This window comes from Corvus cornix, chromosome 3 (assembly GCF_000738735.6).
Source record: "Corvus cornix cornix isolate S_Up_H32 chromosome 3, ASM73873v5, whole genome shotgun sequence".
NCBI classification, from domain to species: Eukaryota; Metazoa; Chordata; class Aves; order Passeriformes; family Corvidae; genus Corvus; species Corvus cornix.
The window spans coordinates 33,127,001-33,146,810 of record NC_047056.1 but is presented as its reverse complement, the minus strand read 5'-3'; the positions used below and the strand labels follow the sequence as shown (position 1 = coordinate 33,146,810).

The following is a 19,810-nucleotide window of genomic DNA, read 5'->3' as shown; positions in this document are numbered from 1 at the left end:
TTCTACTAATTTTTATTTAGGGACCTACTGGCCAGCTCATCTGAAAATTATACGCTAATGATCCGCAAAGAATTGAGAGCTCTAAATGGTAACATGGGAGAAAAAACAATTCCGTTTGATCTCTTTATGTTATGATAGATGCCATTTAATCAATTAGGACAGCAGAACATATCACTCCATTCCAGACCTGGCAAATATAAAAGAAAACAGGAAAGGGTGAAAGCTTCACATATCTCGACCTTCTCCATGATGTAAAAGAGCATCTATATAGTATGAGAGAATGTTTAGGAGCACAGCCACTGAGACAGCAGTCAAGACACTATTTCCTGTGGTTCTCCTGCAACAGGGACTTGCCAAGGATGTGGCTGCTACTAGTAGAGGGGACCTGTCAGAGACAGGGTCACAGCATTGTGCCCTGTGTCCTGTGGACACGTCAGGCATCCTGGGGTGCCTGCTGCCAGTTAAGCCTCCAGAAGATTTAACATGGGGGGCTGTGCCCCTGGAATGTCCCAGAATCAGGAATGTGGCTTACAATTATGCCTGCCTCCTTCTCCCCCACCTGCTTGACATTATGAAAGTATTTGAGAAACTAAAGGTACTGCAGCAGTGACAGTGAGTGCTTCACAGTTATTTGCCAGAATTCTATGATAAATCAAAGTTATTTCTGAGATACATTGGAGATGCAGAAGGAAAAGAACTCTATGTTTCATAATGTTACTACTTGTTAATGAGTGGAATAGATTATAGATGGAAAGACGTAGGATCAGGTAGGAAAATGTGTCTGATCCATATTCTGTTAAAACTGTGTAAATTAAGGGCATCATGGGATATAAAAGTCCTATATTTAATAACTAATATAAACAAATTGAGAGCAATGACAGAAATATTTGAAAAGCAGAAACATGATCACATTTAGGGGCTATCTCATCTCCTGCAGTCTCACTGGGCTGGAGATTCTTTTCTGAAGACTGTGATATTCACCCGACAATACCAATATTGTTTCCTGTGTTTACTGATTCCAAGGCTGAATGAGTCAAAAATAGACCACACATTAATGCCTAAAAACCCCCAAATTATGTCTCTAAAACAACCACTCAAACACATCCATTGCTGGTTGATACTTGTGCAATTCAAAACTTGGATAACAACAGAGCACATTATGCTGAGCGTGTTCTCAACACTCATCTAGCCCTGACCTCAAGACAATAAGCCTTTAATATGCCAAAAACTGGACCTTTTTTTTCCTAAATATGGCAATAGAGATTTTTTCTTCCTGTTGAGGAAGGAGCAAGAATCCCTCATGACTGCCCTTCTTGGAACCTGTACAGCAAGAGGAGTGAAGATCTGCCACTCTGCCCAGATTTTTAAATCTCCCAAAAGAATATTCTCTACATAAATATGCAAAGGTTTTCAAATTTAAGTGCCAGAAATGTTTCAATATGAGCATAATCAGACCACAGGGTTGGGAGATGTTCCTTCACTATAATAAAGGAGCCAGAAGGAAAGAGCACTGTACAGATGGTCCTATTGCATACTATGAGGTTAACCAAGGAAAGTTTACTCACGTATTCAGGCACTACAAAATGCATTGAAAGATAATATGAGCAGCATATAACTTACAATGTCATCATAGAATACTTAACTCTATGTTAGGTAAGTCCCTTTGTATTTATGGCAAAAATCATTGGTAAGACTTTTTGGTTGGCTTATGGCGAAATGAAAAACTACTTTCAAATTATGCAGTCTTAAAAGGAGCTTATATGAAGCTTCAGTTAGTGGCACAATTAATGGATAATACACAAGGAAGAATACAGAATTCATTAGCTAATATGGGTTACAGATTAGATACTAGTAGGAAACATCTGGTATTTTACATTTCTGAGAGATTAATTAAGGTGAAACAATACACTGTTAACACTTATCATGAAGCACACAGTTACTGGTTTTATATCTATATGAATATGAACACAAAATTATTAAGAAAGTCATTTGTGTTCTGAACTTTAGTTCCAATAGAGAGGTAATACAGCTGTTTAATCTATAAGATAGATGTCTAATCACTAGCCAAAATGACTCTCACATACCCACACTATTACTGTTGGAGTTGAATATTAACTTACTGTAAGTTCATACACAGCCTGCAACATTCTTTATTCATAGCCCACAGCAAAATGCTGCCTGTTGAAAAGATGTGATGTTTTGTTGTTACTCTCTTCAGTTACCTGTTGTTCTCTGCTCTTCCATGGGAGGAACACGTTTAGAAGCAGCAGGGTTTTGCCTATGATTATGTACCAGAACAGCTACTAGTGTGATGCTCAGATTCCTTAAAAGAATCAGGTATTGTTCCACAGAGAAGCACCATTGATGGATGGAACCTGGCCAATGGAATTAAAAATTTATTTATACTATCTTTTGCATGGGTGTGATATAATAGTGTTTTCAGAGAAACTATGAATTTTCTTGGGAGGATGAAAAAATCCATTCCAATTTTCAGAGTACACCTAACATACGTGGTTGTGATATCACCAGAGACCAGATGAGTTCTGCTACAGTGCCACAGAAGCATTATGTCCCTGACCCTGCTGGGGAGAAAGTGACAGTCCCTGGGAGCATGTACATTCAGATTCACAGCAGCCAGAGACTTCCTGCAAACAACATCCTCATTGCCATGAGGCTCCCTGCACTGAGAAGAGTGTGAGGAGAATGGACACAGCACCTGCAAATGGACACAAAGGACTTTACCACTTGTGTAACCTACTTGATTTTTACATCTGACACACACAAACGATTCCAAGCAAAGGAGCTCACAAAGGACTGTGTCCTGGTTTCAGCCATGACAGACTGAAATCAAGAGTAGCTCAAAACCAATAAAAGCCACTGAATCTAACGCCACTGCACAGAACATACCCATCCAAAATGGCAGCAGTCACCTAACAAGAGAACAGAAAATCTGTTACCAGCTTAACAGGCTTATTTTGTATTCTGTATAATGCAAAGATTCTAAAAGTTACCAAAGCACACCCTCACTTTTTCTGTAAAACCCACTCCACAGTAAGCAGCCCCAACATTAACTGAGAAAAACAGGAGTGTTTCACAAATCTCACTGGAGCACAGTGTGGTAGGGTGCCAACAGGTTCTCTTTCACATGTATTTTCAGAGTCAAATCATATTCAGCTTTGATCCTTCATCAGCCCCTCACTCTCCCAATAGTTTATACATCAGTGTAAACTACTACAACTACAGCAGTTACTCTCAGTTTCCTCTCACATGAGAAGAACTGTCCTCCATCACACCAGTAATGTCCCCACATGAGAGAGAAGACTGGGATTCAGGAGGAGCATGTTGGCATGATCTGACTGAGAACACAGAGCTCCTAGAACACTCTCTCCCTCTTGGAAAAAGTGCAGTTATTTCTCCAACACCATACCTTTGAAACCATTTTTGTTTGTTATGTATACATGCCAGCTGGGTAGCAGATCTGGATACTGCATCTAATTCCTGTCCTCCTGCACAGGCATGTAACTTCAAAACACTTCACTCGGAGCCTGTGAAAACTGTTGTTTGCAAGAGAGAGGGAACATAGTCTAGGAGCATAAAAGATTCTGCTACTCTATTTATAGCTGGAGGCAGACATGAAAATTGTGTGCAATCCTTAGAAGACTGCTCCAAGGAGATTCAAGTCCCATTTGCAGAGATGATGAGGTGCTTTTAACAGCTCACCTTGTAAGGGGCTCCCCTCCTGTGTTCTCTGCTGTCCCTGAGCTGAGCCATATCTGTCTGTAACAACACCCAAAACAGCTGCCACCACCATTCTGCTGCACAGCTCTCTGCTCTCTGGAACCAGCTGTACCACAGGGAGCCACAAGGGCTGATATTTCTGACAGTGTGGGCATACATTTTGTCATTGATTTTCAAGGAGAGTGAGGTTTTGTTTCCAAGAGCATGAACTAAGGAATAGGGAGAAAACAATTTAGTAAATTCCACCATCTCTCAAAAATAACCCATTGAAAAAAAATTTTAAATTGTAGTACTTTTAAATACAGCAGGTAGAACATTTTTTCTGATGGGATGATAAGGCAAAACAAAGCTAAAAGAAAATACAGCTAAAACAGTTAAGTCTTCTGTCTGATATTAATTTTACTGAGTCTTGTCAGATATTGCTGGAAAACATGTCACCTGGATGGCACTTATAAACAAAATATTTTAAGAATTAAAATAATCTAGCAGGTTCATCCTGCAGCACGAGAGAGGTAATTTTCATATTTCAGAAGACAGTTCTAACCAGCCTGCTTAAATCTAAAAAGTCAATGCATATTTTAAAAAATCCACTTCGCATCTGCTCATTGTGTATAGACCTGGAGGCAACCACCAGTCAAAAACTTTGATCATGCAGCAGAATCTGGTATCTGAAGAGCACAAGAGGATTATCTTCCTTGCTTTACTCTCAAATGTGTTATGAAAATAACAACTTCAATGAAAAAACATCTTGCAGTTGTAATGCCATTCAAATACTCTCGAAGCAATAAGGCAAACTGGCTGAAGTATCCTCCACTTACAACCACACAATTCTCTTTAAAGCTTCTAGGGCCTGTCACTCTATTGAGAGGGTGATGTCAAATAGAGCCCAAGAAAAGAAGGAGTTTGAAGAAAAAATGTTCAACTATTTGCCCAGAAAATGTAAGCACAGGTAATGTTTATTTTTAAGTTAAGGTCCCAAATATTATTTATATACACTGAAGAGGAAAAGAAAATAGTCCTTCTTGTGCCACTTCAGTAGTCTCAAATCCCCATTTATGTGGCAAGTTTCTGTATAAACTTCTTGAGCTCCAAATTCATGGTCACAGACCCATCTGCAACCAATCAATAGATTATTGTCCTTGTGCAGTTTTCACATTCACCAGTTCCATCAATTATGTCCCTTGCAATTCCAAACAAACTCAACATTACATAACACTGAACCACATACTGGCTCTTTCAACAAATAAGCTGTTAATCATCAAATACGGAACATGAAATATCCCTTAGCAAGGATTTGAGGATTATCTCATCTAATTAGATATAAGCATGTTTTCTAATCTGTGGGTTTAAGCCAAATCCCAATAAAAAGATTTCCATTGATTTCCACTGAGTTTTGGATCAAGCACTGGGAGAACTTGATTTTGCAATTCAAAGAGAAAGAGACCTTAAAAAAACAGTGTAACTAGATGATGAAGGGAAAAAAGTGGTTAACTGAGTTAAATCATCTGGCACAGAAATGGACTGGGCAGTCCATATCCCTGCTAGGGTAGGGTCTTGAGAAAGACACCACTGAGACTTCCTGGAATTCTTTGACGTGATGCAAGTGTAACAATACATCCAACCACTGGTTTCCAGGTTCCTAAAAGCAGAGATGATTCTAGTGGACACACTAGAACACATTTTATTGTTTATTTGTATAACTGCCAGCCATGTGCAGACACTTTACAATCATGGACAAAGATAAATTATCAAAAGGAAGTACAGCTATTGAAAATTGTCAAAGATTTGGACCCAGAACTCTGCACTGAAATTGCATAAGCCTAGCCCTTAATAACCCATCTTAAACAGTTTCTTATGTAACTGGTAGTGGATATTTGTTAGTTACAAGTTTATTTTGCTTTTAAATGATTCTACCAACCAAGTGTTCACTTCAGCTCTTGGGTAGTTATTCCACTAATAGGAACCCCTGTTAGCATGCTTTAAAGTTTATATTCCTCCATGTCATTACTTAAAAATAAGAAATCATTCTGCCACTTTGTCTCACCAGAAGCAATTTTCTCCTCCCGTGTGTATTCACATCCTTGAAACACTACAGAGTAGTTGTCATCTCTTCTCTCAGAAGCCTCCTTTTCCCCTTTTCCCTGCAAGCTATGAAGCTTTATTTCTGTCACAGTGTCCTTCCAGGTGAGAAACCCTTTCATTTCAGACCATTCATAATTCTTCTTGCTTCTCTTTTAAATTCTCTGCAGTCTGTAACCTTTTCTCAGCAATGAGATGCACAACTCCAAACAAGCAGCTATATACTGGCAGATAAATAGAAAAGCTATTTTCTTTGGTCTACTGCAGTGGAATGTCTTTTGCTCTGAGTCACACTGGTTTTGTAAAGCAAAGAAGGATCAATAGGGAAATGAAATTTAATTTAACACATCATATCTGTATGCAACTGTTCATGAAACTGGAGATAAGCAAAAATGTGAAATAAGTCTAATAAAAATTATTACATGCTTTTTGATAATTTACTGCGTTGTACAAGGAGTAGTTATTCCAAGGATATGACTATTTAAAAATTGTTCAATTATACATGAAATGAATTATAACCACATTTCTATGAGAGAAAATGTATTAATGTTCAATTGAGCCTGAACCAGTGGTGGAACAGGTGAAAATAAACTGCTGGATACCCTGAATGAAGGTTCAAAATTGTATTTTAATGAATTAAGTACAGATTAATTTTTGTATGAAATTACCACAATGGCCTATTTGGGTTCCACTCAAGCTATATTTCAGGAATAACTGCACACTACTGGATTGCTTGTTCATTACCATTCACATCTGTGCTGGCCCGAGACCAAAGTAGTGTCCTTCCGTGATGCAGCTATCTGCTGGTCATAGGAATGGCTATTTAAATGCAATTAGTAATTGCTGTTAAGTCTGACTATAAACCACAGCACTTCCCTTCTCATTTCATTTTGCAGTCCATCATTATTTGCTTGTTACAGTATCCATAAAGTACTAATTTGCTGAGTGGTTCAAAGAGCATTCAAAGAGATACTTCATGAGGCCTGATTCTTCTCACTTGAATACTTGTGCAGACCGGAGTTTGTCAGCCGAGGTCTCTTGTAAAACTGGTGCACCAGGAGTTCAGGCTCAGTGAATGCAACATAGCCACTTACACCTACTACACATGTTCGCAGACACCACTGCTCCAATTACTGTCACACTGCCACACTGGCAGGACTGAGTTGAAAACTCAAAGCTGGGGAATGGCAGCTCCACTGCAGCTTTTCTTTTGAGAATTTTGTCTACTATCTCTCATTAACTTGATGATGAAACACAATGCTGTAAGACGTGTGCAGACAAAGCTCAAATCTGCACTATCAGCTGTACAAACTATCCTACAATAAAGTGCATCGTTGATGAACACTACAACAGCAATTGCTGGAACATGCAAACCTGTCATCTGCATGCTCCTGAGCTGCTGATTAAATTACTCTAATAAAATGCAAGAAGTTTTCCTACATTCACAGACTGTGCATACCTGATTCCATCTACTTGATGTAGTTCCCTGGAATAAAGAAGGAAATTGCCAGAAATTCAACCTAGTAAACTATCAGATACAGAAAAACCCCAGAGGTGAACGTAATTTCCAGATGCTCCAAGTCCTCATTATACACGTGCTGACAGTTTCAGTGCTTTTGCAGGCAACTGCATTGCACTTGCCCAGTGTCAAAGAGCATGCACCTAAGGCAGGTCCTCTGCTGGTATAAGGTGGCATTGCTCCAGTGGCTTGTGTCTGTTAGCCAAGGTTCTAGTCCACATGACCTGGCTGAAAACATCAAGGGAAAAATTATTTTGTTCCTGAGCAGACCATGTTTTTGATAGCTAATTAGGAACTATTTCACATTCAACAAAATGTCCATTGACCACTCTCCTACGCTCTCCTACAATCGGATCATTCAGGGGTATTTCTTAGGCTTATTTCTCTTTTTGAATAGGCTCATTTCTTCTTCCTTTTTTGCTTCCCAGTTCCTCTCTGTGGATTGTTCTCTCCTCTACACATAATTTCAGTGCCTCTTTGAGCTTCCCCATTCATTTCGGGCCATTTCCCAGCCCCGTGATTCTGTTTCAGCTGTCTCTCATGTCCTCGTTTCCCCTCCTTCTTCTGTTCTCACATTTCCTCAAGTAAAACATCAAAACAGTTTTTTGTCTACTTCTAGTATGTACAATATTAAATTAACACAGAGAGATTCTGAAGGGCACACCAGATTTTTTTTTCTGAGGCTCTCTGTGGTCTTTGTACCATATTCTCATTGAGGAGGTGCAAAACTAAGAAATAGACGACAAAGATGAAGCAGTGGAGACTAAAAGTGATTGAAATTTCTTAATGAAAAACAAAAGAAAAAAATTCTAGTTTCAGGTGCTGATGAAGTAACCATTAAATAGATTGCTCATTTGTCATATAGTTCAAATGTGTCATTAAATTCTTATACCTAGTAAGCAGACATGGTTGTGTGAATCCAACAAAGCTAGGACTTAGTACAAGCTCATAAATAAGGATAAAAACTCCAGTACTAATACTAATTATAGTCCAAGAACCGTATTGTGAACTGATTTTTAGCTGGCCTTATCTCCTCCTGAAAATTTTCCGCTAATGTATTTTCTGAGAAAAATAATATAACTCCAGCTAAAAATTCAAAGGCCAGGCATATAAACAAAAGATACCTGGCTTTTCAGTTCTTCTCACACACAGCTTTTACAAAGAGGAAACAACTGCAGATAGATACATCCATCTAACTAAGAAATGAAACTGAGATACTGGATCCATCCAAACCCCATTTTCATTTTCTTTCCCCAATAATTAACTAACAATTTAAAGAAAACATCTGATATACAACTCATTCTTTAGACTAGTATACCACAACACCATAATCCAACACTTTCCTTTTTCTCTTTACTTAAAAGCAATAATATTCTACCTTTGACCAAAAAACCCCTCAGATTCTGCATGCCATTAGGACTATTTATGTGAGTCTTAACTCTAAAGAAAGGGCAAAAATAGGGTAACAGAGTCCTAGCAATAGTGAAAAAGTATGTAATGCTTTTTGCCAACTCTGAATGCCCTTTAAAAATCCTATTTGAACTTTTTCTACTTCAGTTTTATAAATGTGAATAAAGAAACAAACACCTAAATAAATTATTTTCCAAAGGTCATGCAGAAAGAAAGAATAGAAACCCATGCTTTAAACATTAGATTAGATCTTAAAACATGGTGGCTCTGCCATGAAGCCTCTTGTACAACCTTGCACCAGTCACTTAATATAATTTGATTTTCTGCAGAGAGGATTGAAAAAAGCAATACCAGCATGTAAGATCTGGGAGGAAAACAAACATATGACAGAGAAGCAGAAGTGCCAAGAATAAAATTCATGCTTTTAACTTACACCCATCTATTTGACAGACAAGACTCCCTCCTTGGATAAGCATAAGCATGTAGTTCAAAATATAGGATGCCTCTGCAAATACTAGCACGTTGGGATACCACATTAAGAGAGAAGCCTATTAAATAAAACAAGCAACAATTTCTGGAAGAGAAATTCATACAGCCTTGCACTTTTCTAAACAGTTTTCTTACATTCTCACAGTCATTAAAATGCATAAAAATGATTATTTCCAAAACAGCATTACCATGAATTATCACCACCCATGTTGCCTAGCAACTGGAGTAATTTTTGAATAGTGAGCTGTATAAACCAGTATTGGAGTTTGTGCAAATGGGTGTTCATTTGAGGGTTTAAAACACATTCATCTTGGAAATCAGAGGCAGATAATGCAGCACTAATATAAAACTGAAATTGTTTTAAAAACATCAAATGGCACTAACAATTACTGCATCTTAGCAAAACCCTTCTGTAGCAGATCTAAGCCCAACCATATTTGGTCAGGCCAGAACTAACTCCCTTGCTCTTCCTTGAGCTTGTGAGTGCCCCTTTCCATTTTTTTTTTTTTTGAAGATATTTGACATTCCCATGGAGAAAATAATTCTTTCCCAGTCTTCTGAAGGATTTGCTCACACCTCAAGAGCAAAAGAAACTGGTGACATAAAATGGCAATATATTTAAGTCAAATAAAAATTCTATTTTTATACACACTGAGCTGGAAGAACTTAGTGGTTCATACCATGACAGAACAATGTGCTTATTAAGATTCAAAATAGGTCTGGAAACAGTGACAATAATAGTGACAAAGACACTGAGATATTAGAGAGAGATTAGAAGTACATATATGAAAGATACAAACTCCCAGAAATCATGGTCTGGTAACTCATTAGCTGCACGTATTTCCCCAGTATAGGGATTCTTGTCCATTCTTCAGACCTCTGTGAAATTTGACTTGAAAACAAGACAAGATCCCCCAAACCATATCAAACCACATCATTTGATGTCTGAGAATTTCTACATTACTTTCTTACAACTTCAGTAGACAAGTTCCTGCTAAAGCTAGTATCTATCTTTGTTACTACTCCCAAAGTGGGAGTATATGGGGGGCTCTTCCCAAGAGAGTAAGATTCCAGTTGAATGGTTTCCAAGGCTTAGCCTTATGGGTAAAAATTAAAGAAAAGCAACATGTGCTGAAAAACAGCATGTGTTTTTCATACAGACTGCAGGTGGAGAGGCAAATTCATCCCTGGCACAAACACAGAGACCACTGAAGGCAATGCAGTGACATCTGCTTACACCAGCTATGAATCTGAACAAGCTTTTCCCTACAACTACTACCTGCGGAGATAAAGCTGGATACAAAACTGAAGAGAATTTAAGAGCCTGCAGCCTCTCCAAGTTTAGAGAACCAAATTTCTGCAGTAAGAGAAAACCTATGCATTGTGAGTTCCCAGGCTCCCAGGAAGCCATGCAGTGCCTACTGACAGGCTGCCATAAAATACTTAATGGCTGTTTAATAGCTCAGATATAGAAAAGATGCTCCATTTTGTCTGCTGCTCTGTGGAAATTTACTGAGGCCACACACAATGTACAGAGCTGTCACATAAGAAAACACTTCCATTGTTTTCCTTTGGTCCCACTCAAAAAAGGCAATTAACAAAAATAAAATTTTATACTTAGCAGTGAAAGAGAACACCCCTAAGAGGAAGGGGAATTATCTCAGCTAGACAGGCTAGCCACTGCTCTAAACAAGAGGTGCCACTGAACACATATCACCTCTGTCTGGGGGGTACTCAGCCTCTTCTACAGTGCAGCACAGACACACCCACATCCCCCATACTCTCATCTCCACCAAGGAGCAGGACACACCTGTACTGCCAGATCACTGAGATAATGGTGTCTGTGCTCATCCAGCCTCCAAAACTCTTACTTCCATCGCTCACAGGAAAAAATGCTTTCTGGATTCTTCTCAGCAAGAAGAAAAAGTTTTCTCCAAAATATGCCAGTATATTTTTCAAATTTTTTTTTAGAAGTCCTCTTATAAACAGGACATTGCCTATGATTTACAGATGACCAACCACTTATTTATACTCTGATATCTTCTTATAGGAAGAATTCTTATTAGGAGTGAATTCAAGAGGGGATTGTGGCCTGAAGAGAGCTTTGATCTTCTTTCAGCAGTACAGACATTGATGAGAAAACATGCAGACATCTCTGGCTGTGTAGGCTTAGAAGTGCAACAGCTGGGAGTCACAGCAAAAAGAAATTGAACACACAGCAAGTAGAAGATGTGTTTGATAATGCTTTTCTCCTGGTCAGTCATTGCCAGGAAAGACAATTGTTGTATTTGGTAACTATCCCCTGTATGCTTAGTTCTAGCCCAGCAAGCATCACTAACGCCATCTTTTGTATTCCTACAGGTGACCTTCTCTTCAACCCATAAAATCCAACAGGAAGGAATACAGGTTTTCGATAAGCATTGCTTGAGTTACACTTTGTGAAGGGCAGAATTCAAGCTGTTTTCACACTATGCCTAGGTGCATGATGCATGAAACATTTAATGAATGTTTATACATGGAAATTTGGTTAGTCATTAAGTGAATTCCCATCTGATTGAGCTCCAGGAATGGGAATATTTCAAGAAAGTGTGTTTTAAGTCCAGACTGCCAAATAATTTTTTTAAATAAAGGGTGGAAGAGAAATAGAATTATAACCAATCTCAATTCATTTTTATTTTCCAAAATGAAGACAAAACCAAAGAAGCAATCTTGAATGAACATGTGAAAATAATCATATTTGCAGCCTTTTAAATGCTAAAAAGGGTAAAATGCATGGACTGAAACACTGCTCTGTGGATGACCTGATTCTTTCTCCATGTCATCCTGTTGTTCCTAACTCCCGATGTCATACACCTGTCCATCATGAATGGTGACATTAATTGGCAGTTTGATTACAAGATGCTACTGGAAGCCATTCCCATGATGCTAGTTGCTACTCCCTAGGTTCTAGGCTAGAGAAATGCAATACAGGCCACAAAATCAGAAACTTCTCCATAGGAAGGCGGTGTGACTGCCTGGGCTGGGTAATGAATCCAAGCTTCCTCTCAGACCTGCACCCCCAGGACACATGGGGCGAGGCAGTGATGAAGAGAAATGAGCTCAAGGCATACCCACTAGGTGAGCAATTCCTCTCGTTTCCCAGAAGCCACCTGCAGCAGCAAAGGCCACTAGTCTACTCTGGCAAATAGGGACTACTTCTTTTTTGCAAATGAGAAGCTGAGATTCAAACCATGCAAAAATAAAATGCAAAGTAACCCTAGACCACAGAAGGAATCTCATGACAAACATGCATGCTCATTGTGACATGTATTTCCAAGAAAGTAAATTCCATACAATGGACAGCAAGATAATTTTCTCTACAGTGCTGCATTATGGCAGCAATGTTCCTCTCCTTGGAACAAATATGAAATGCTCTCACATGCTTTGAAACATTAAAAAAATCTTTGAACAGTCACAGAAAACAAAACCCTAATATGTTGAGCTTCAAACCTTAAGCTCTTTCAGCCACCTGGGTCCTATTTCAGCAGGCTTCTTCCTTTGAAACCTATTTGTCAAGCACAGTGTAGCTACCAGGTGTAAGGTCAGATCAGGTGTCACTGAACCTCAGGCAGCTTTTGTTGTAGCTCAAGAGGGCTGCATTGACCCCAGCAGACTGTTTTCCTCCTTACCCCAGTCTGCCTCAGGCCCAGACAGACAAACTGCTTTCAAGCATCATCTCATTAGGCACAACCCAGACCACCACTTACTTGTACGGGATGTGTTTGCTTCCATTGACAAGGGCAAGGATGACATTGCCCAGTGCTGGCAGGGAGAGACAGAGGCCAGAGCTCCCCTCACGGCTTTTGCTGAGCACTTTCACGCAGCTGCCCAGGTCAATAAGGTGCAAGCGGCTGCGACCTCCAGACACTGCCATAAACAAAGAAAGCAGACAGTTAGTGTGGGCCTCCAAAAGCAGCTTCCCAGGAAAGCAAAAGACTCACCATGACTTGTGAAGAGGAAACAACCCAGAAGCCTTCCCTAATTCCTGTTAGCAGACACAGCTGTAGGGGTCCTGCTAACACCCTGTCATCCTTTATGGCTGTACATTGTTGGACATTGCTGCCTACTCCGGACTTGCTTAAGAATTGCTGAGTACTCACCCACTCCTACAGGCTTAGCTCCGTGAGAGTGACCAATGTGACTATATTTTTTTAAATATAGCTCTATTAGCCTGTACCTGAGTTCGCTCTGTTTCTCTCTCTCTGTCACTACTGTTTCTCTGTCTGGGAAATACAGGCTGGGAATTCCTGCTTAGCGAGTAAGGATACTTCTCTTATTTTTCCCACCCTAAATACTGTATCTTAAGAAGAACCTGTGGCATCTGTGGGATGTTCAATTTTTCTTCAAGCCTATATTCTTTCACAGTATCATTTCAGCTAAGAAAAGGTTTGCTATGCCACGGGTGATGGATTTTGAAGTAGCACCTCTGTTCTAAAAGCAGTTTCTGTAAAACTGGCAATAGATCTTTATGGTTTTTTTCTTGTTTACTCTGTATCAACACACTACTTTCAGAGTGAAAATATGCTACCCAACCATTGAAACACCAAGATGAATAGATATTTGCTCTCTTTAAAAGTCTACGGTTCCTTATGAATCCAGGGTGGGACCGATGTAGACTTTACAGAAGTGCTTCTAGCTCTCTACTACCTCAAGACAATTTCCTAGCTGAGTTTTTTGCATCTGATCTTGGACCACTCCTCCCCATTCTCAAGAGCTAGTTTAGAAGCAATCTGTAGGAAAAGGCAGTTTTATTACTAGGCTCTTAATTCAAAAGGTAATAGCAATACATGAGGACACAAACACACCTGAAAGAGAAGCAGAAATACTTTCACATCTGAGTTTACCTCTATGCAAGTTAATTCACAGCCATTTTGACACAGGATCTCAACTTGCACACTTGGTAAGAAAAAAGAGAGAAGATGAAAGAAGACAGAAGACCTCCTGTGAGAGTGATTTGTACTGTGGGATTTGAGAATAGCATTCCAAAAATGTATCCAGTATCTGTCAGCAATTGTTAAAATACAGTGACTTCTGCTGCTTTAAAGTCCTGTTAGTTCTTCAGCTATATCAAGTGTTAGGCAACACTGAACTTCTATGTATTCCCCTCACAAGAAAGTATCCACACACACTGTGGGCTCCTGCACTCAATGGAAAAAGTTAGGCTGCCTTGGGGAACTGGTAAGGCATCTGCACCTCTGAACTGATCATGGAGGACCTTTGTCTCCCATCTAAGAGTTCTTAAAACCCTTAAAGAGTCCCTGAGTCCTCTAAGACCACTGTCCTCAGAAGGCTGAAATTACCTTACTTGAGTCACTCGCAATCATTTATTTAGAAAAACAAAGAAATGCATTTGGTTGCTACTGCAAATGACCATAGGTGACTTTACTGAATCATATATAATAAATATTGCTGTTGCTAAGATTACCAGATGTCAGGGAAACAAAAGAAAATGGAAGAAATCACTACCTTTAAAAAGCTCAGTCATATTGTTTCCACATATACTCCTATTATACAGCTTGAGGAAATCCTGAATAAGGTAACATACTGGTTGTTTCTTTCTTACTTAATTTACACATTGAAGTAACATTTCTAAGATTGTAGATCCACTTGATTGATCTGAAAATGAAGTTATTTGTTAGGCAAATTCTCCACTAATGTGCCTGGCTACTATAAAGGAAAGAAGTGGAACATCCTAACACATGGGTTTTTGTCTATGGTCACAGAGATATTGCAGAGCTGACAGCTGAAAAATGACAGTGAGCCAGTTCTGCCACAATGTCATTTATTTCAATGGTGCTAAGCCTGCTTCATGACATTCCTGGTAATGAATCTAACAAGGAGGTAAGTACAGTACCAATGCCTTATTCTAACAGTCATTTTTTACCAAAATCACACATTATCCAGCCCTTTGACCTCTTATCACTTAGAAGCTGTGTTTCTTTTTTTTTTTCCCCTTCTTCCTGTCCTTTTTTAATCCTGTTACTGGAATCTATATATCTCGACTATCTTCATGGGGGTTTTTTTTCCGAGAAGTCCTTCATTATAGCAGGAGACAGTGATAATCACTAGGCGCCCTTTCTGAGCAGCTGGAATTCCCCCTCATTCAATTATCAGTGGGATCTGACACAGCCTAGCTTGTAAGGCCACTCAGATATGGGAACTTGAAGACAAGAGTATGGTATGGCCACGAGACAAAGATATAACTAGAGGCAGTGGGCAAAGCATGCCATATTCTAATCCAACAGGATCATGTCTTCTTTTTCTGAAATTATAGCCACAAGAAAATAATATTTTCCCTTTTATTAATGGTATTTGAAAGTAGTAGAGAAGGACTGTGTGTACATGTACTTTTGTATAGTAAAAAGTATGGAGCATTAAATAATTGCAATAATTATTCCCTCAAAATCAGCCATTTTATTCCTATAAACCAGTCTGTTTGAGTATTCACTGTCTTCCTTTCCGCCGCAGGGTGGTTAATTAATAAACCTTTAGTTAATTGAGATTTCTGCCTGCCAATTCCACAGGGGTTATTACTTAAACACATGCAAGCCGCATTTCCATTTAGAGCAACTTTCTGTTTTTCTCTCTTGTTAAGTACAGTCAATGCAAATTTTCTTCATTTAAACATTAGACATTAATACTGCAGTGGTGATCACCCACTATACATCATGCCTTGCAATCTATTCCTTATTACTAATAACCTATGCAGGGCCAGGAGCTGAAACATATGCTGTTTCTGCAGAATTACTTAAGCCCATGAATTTAAAGAAGCAGATGTTTCTGGTGTCTTTCAAACAAACATTTTTCCCTGTAAAAAAATTATTATTTAAAAAAAAAGAATTTTAATGTCAGAGTTTTCTTTTTCAGCAGGGGCACTTCTTATACAAATCTTTTATCATTGGAATTTACTAAAAAAAAAATCCCTCTCTGTATATCTGCAGTCATAAACAATTTGGGAGACTTGAAACAGAAGACAAATATAATAAAAAATATAAATGGTGTGAGAAAAATGAAAGCTTTGAAAATTACAAAAATATATATTTAGATATGGAAGCACCTTTTCCTCATTTAAAAGTGGGATATGGAAATAAAGACAAAAGCCAGTGAAAGTATACATGGCAAAGAGAGGGAGCAAGCCTATCTGAAAAATCCAGACCCTTTACAAAGAACCATAAGAGTCCTTTGCACACACACAGTTGGGCCAACAACTAAAATACCACGTATCTCCAAGAAAGGGTATAGTTTATGGGTTGTCAACGTCAGCTTCCACACACACTGCCCTATTTAGGTGCCAAAGAGGAACAGTTAACATAAGGGTGGCAAGGAATTCCAGTCACCACAATATTTTAATCCATGACCTCAACGCTATCTATAAAGATAATAATAAAAGCCAATTTGAAAAGCACCTTTTTTTTTTTTTCAGATACAGAGGCCCACACAGGGCTGAGAACTGCCAGTATCTCCACAAGAGCAACTAAACGGACAAATGATGGTAATAATCCCCAGTGGCCTTTAACAGCCTTTGGAAGGTCTTCGCCAGGCACGTGGACAGTCTGTTGGTATAAGTGGCCCCACTGCATGCAGAATGGAGAACTAATTTTCACCACTAAAGAACATTGTTTGAAGGCCCAGTTTGCAGGCAGGCTTGAAGGAGGCAGAGAGGAGCAAGAGGACAGCTTACTTCCGCCTTTGCCGCTCTTCTCCATGCGGTACTGGTAGATGTGCAGGGTGAAGAGCATGTGGGAGTTGCGGTGATCCTCCTCATCGCAGTCCCGCTGGCTGCTGCGGCGGGAGGCGATGGCGGCATCCAGGAAGAAGGCGGCCTTCTCTGCCGTAGGGGCGCGGAGCTCGCTCTGGTTCTGAAGCTGCAGTTAACACCAGGGAGAAATGGCTGAGAAACTCCCACACAGGTAAACACCGCCAGACAACTTCCCGCAATCAACACACGGTGTGGGTACACTGGCTTCTCCTGGGACCGAAAAGGAGGAAGCACCCAATGGAATGAGACCCTCCTGACACTGGCAGTGGCAGTAACATGCCCTCCAGGAGCCCTTGTGGTTAGAAGGGGGAAAAAAATTGTGGAAGACATGTCAATCTGAAACTCATCAGCTGGTGGAAAATAGCAGAGGCAGGGCTACGTGTTATCCTTCAGAAAGTGTTAGAAGGAAGCAGTCCACAGATAAATCTCAAAAATAGCAGGACTGAAGTTTGTGTTTGTGTTCTGCCCCATGGCATATGAGGAGCAGCACAGAAGAGAAGCCTTTTCCTTGCCCCTTCATACCACAGGTTTATTATGCACCTGCTCGCAAGCCAGGGCAATCCACTAAATGGAAGAAGGCAGGTAATGTACATACATTCACATTTGCTGGACCTCAATCCCTGTCAGCAGCCTGCTCTTAACTCTTCAAAGTGACAGACAGCATGGGAGGGCAGATATTATTAACCCCTCCTAATGTTAGGAATGCCTGCATGTTTCATGGCACCTATGATTAGTTTGTCTGTAGAAGGGACACGTGACTGTGTAATCTGATGGCATTAGTTTTGGCAGTACATAGAACTGGCCCACAGCCCATAGGATAGACTTGTTTTGTCTGGCATAAAAACAACAAGGAACTCCCCGTTCACGGGGTTTGTTCTCCTGCTATACAATATAGCTGACAGTTAAGTTCTCCAAAAGACTGTACTTCTGTTTTCTCTTTACGACCATTAATCAGCCTGAGGAGGGATAAAGCTGAGGCTGTGCATGGAATTTGGTGACACAGCTGAAGGCTAAGCTCTCTCAGGAAAGAGGGAAGGGGACAGGAAGTAGTTAACAAGGCCAGCAGAAGGCAGGCCAGTCTGTGGGCTGATCTCACTAATGTAAGCAACAAGAAAATGTGCATATGTGGAAAGGTCCAGTGACAGACAGTATGACATATGGTGATCATTCATTTGCTATACACACTGCTGATTCTGCATATTTGTATGGCTATAATATAATATCCTCCCTTCATCTGAGGATTTGGAGAATTCAGGTGTAGGACACATGACTCCAGAATGCCTTGTAAGCACACATAAAAAGGTGTGGGTACACTGGCTTCTCCTGGGACCGAAAAGGAGGAATTAAATTCCTTGCAATTTAATTCAGTCTTTCACAATGCAGAGATGCATAGGCGTCTCATGGAGCTACCTCTTCTTCACTGATATAAAATAAGTAATTTCGTATATAGCTGTACTGTCTGTACCTATATGAAAATAAGCTACCATAACGCAATATTTACTATTATTGCTAGTGTGCTAAAATACCTTAGTAAAGAATTAAGCTGCAAGGAGATGCTGGTTGTGACACAGTTATGTAATACATGCAACGTACATATGCGAATTCAGATCTTAACTGAGCCATCCATCACCCCAATGGGAGCTGTGCAGACTCAAGTCTCTCATATTTACTAGACTGCACCAGTTACTGCATACCAGAGGGTGAGATCTCTTGCGATACAGTAAGTATTTCATAAAACACTAAAGTCAGGAGTTAAGTGAAAATTAACCCTAATTGTTATTTAAAATCAAAACACAACTTTGTAGTCCTTAGGTAGAATGCAAGAGAATGGAAAATATGACCTAAGTATGCCGAAAAAGCTTAAACCACAAAGAGATAAGAAAATTTATTACTTGCTGTTTAAAATCTCACAGTTGTGTGGATGTGAGTCATGATCTCTAGATGTTTGGAGCTGGATATAGGGTACATGACCCTGTAGGTCTGTTCCCTTCTCCCTCCATTCCCCACCCTGGAACAGGCTTTGCCTTTCAACCTGAAAGAATGTTTTCAAGCTCCATCACCTTCATTTGCTCCCTCTTCATCTACTTGTACAAAAAGCAGATTTACTCCCTCACAAGCAGCAAAATTAAAGAATAGGTCCTTTTTCCCCCTCAAACCAAGAAGGGGGGGGGGGGGGGGGGGGGGGGGGAAGAAATAGGGCTGCTGAGAATTTCTCATGGTTACCCAGAAAATACATGAGCCAGTTAATCATTCTTGCTAAAACTCCAAACCTAAGAGTTTGAGCTTTTGTTGACTTACCCAGCTCAGGAATTTACTTCTTGGCAGCAATTAATAAGTAGCAATTAATGCTCCCTACAACACTGCTAATGGAAATGCTATAAATAATGTAGTTTATAAAGAAATAAACAGCCATACTAATGGCCTACAGCTATTTTTGCAGTACTGTAAATATTTTAGCTTGTTGTTTTACAAAAGAGAGTGTAAAAAAAGTGGTTTACACTTTTTTCTTTTCTTTTTTTTTTAAGAATGAGGTAGATTTTTGTTTGCACTGAATGTTTTCACATTTTATTGCAAACACAAGTCTCTGCTCAATATCAGTTATACCAGAGGTGCAAATATTTAGGCCAGGAGAGCAGATGGCCCTGCAGCTGCAGGTCATAAAGTTCTTGCATGTTTTAAAGTAAACACTTTCAAGTCTATAAACTTTATGCTCTGGGTAGTTCTTGAATTTGAACCATCTCAATAACTCAAAAAAAAAAAAAAGGTCATGTTACTTG

The 19,810-nt window shown here is 39.5% G+C and overlaps 1 protein-coding gene across 1 annotated transcript in view; it reads right to left on the bottom strand.

Annotated features, from left to right (window-relative positions):
* The window catches only part of KIF26B (kinesin family member 26B), a 285,391-nt gene that overhangs the window by 42,853 nt on the left and 222,728 nt on the right, over positions 1 to 19,810 (bottom strand). The window contains exons 9-10 of the mRNA XM_039569408.1: positions 16,956 to 17,139; positions 12,982 to 13,141 (exon numbers count right to left, since the gene is read on the bottom strand). Of these exons, the coding sequence (XP_039425342.1) occupies positions 12,982 to 13,141; positions 16,956 to 17,139 (344 nt within the window). The remainder of the gene's footprint in view (positions 1 to 12,981; positions 13,142 to 16,955; positions 17,140 to 19,810) is intronic.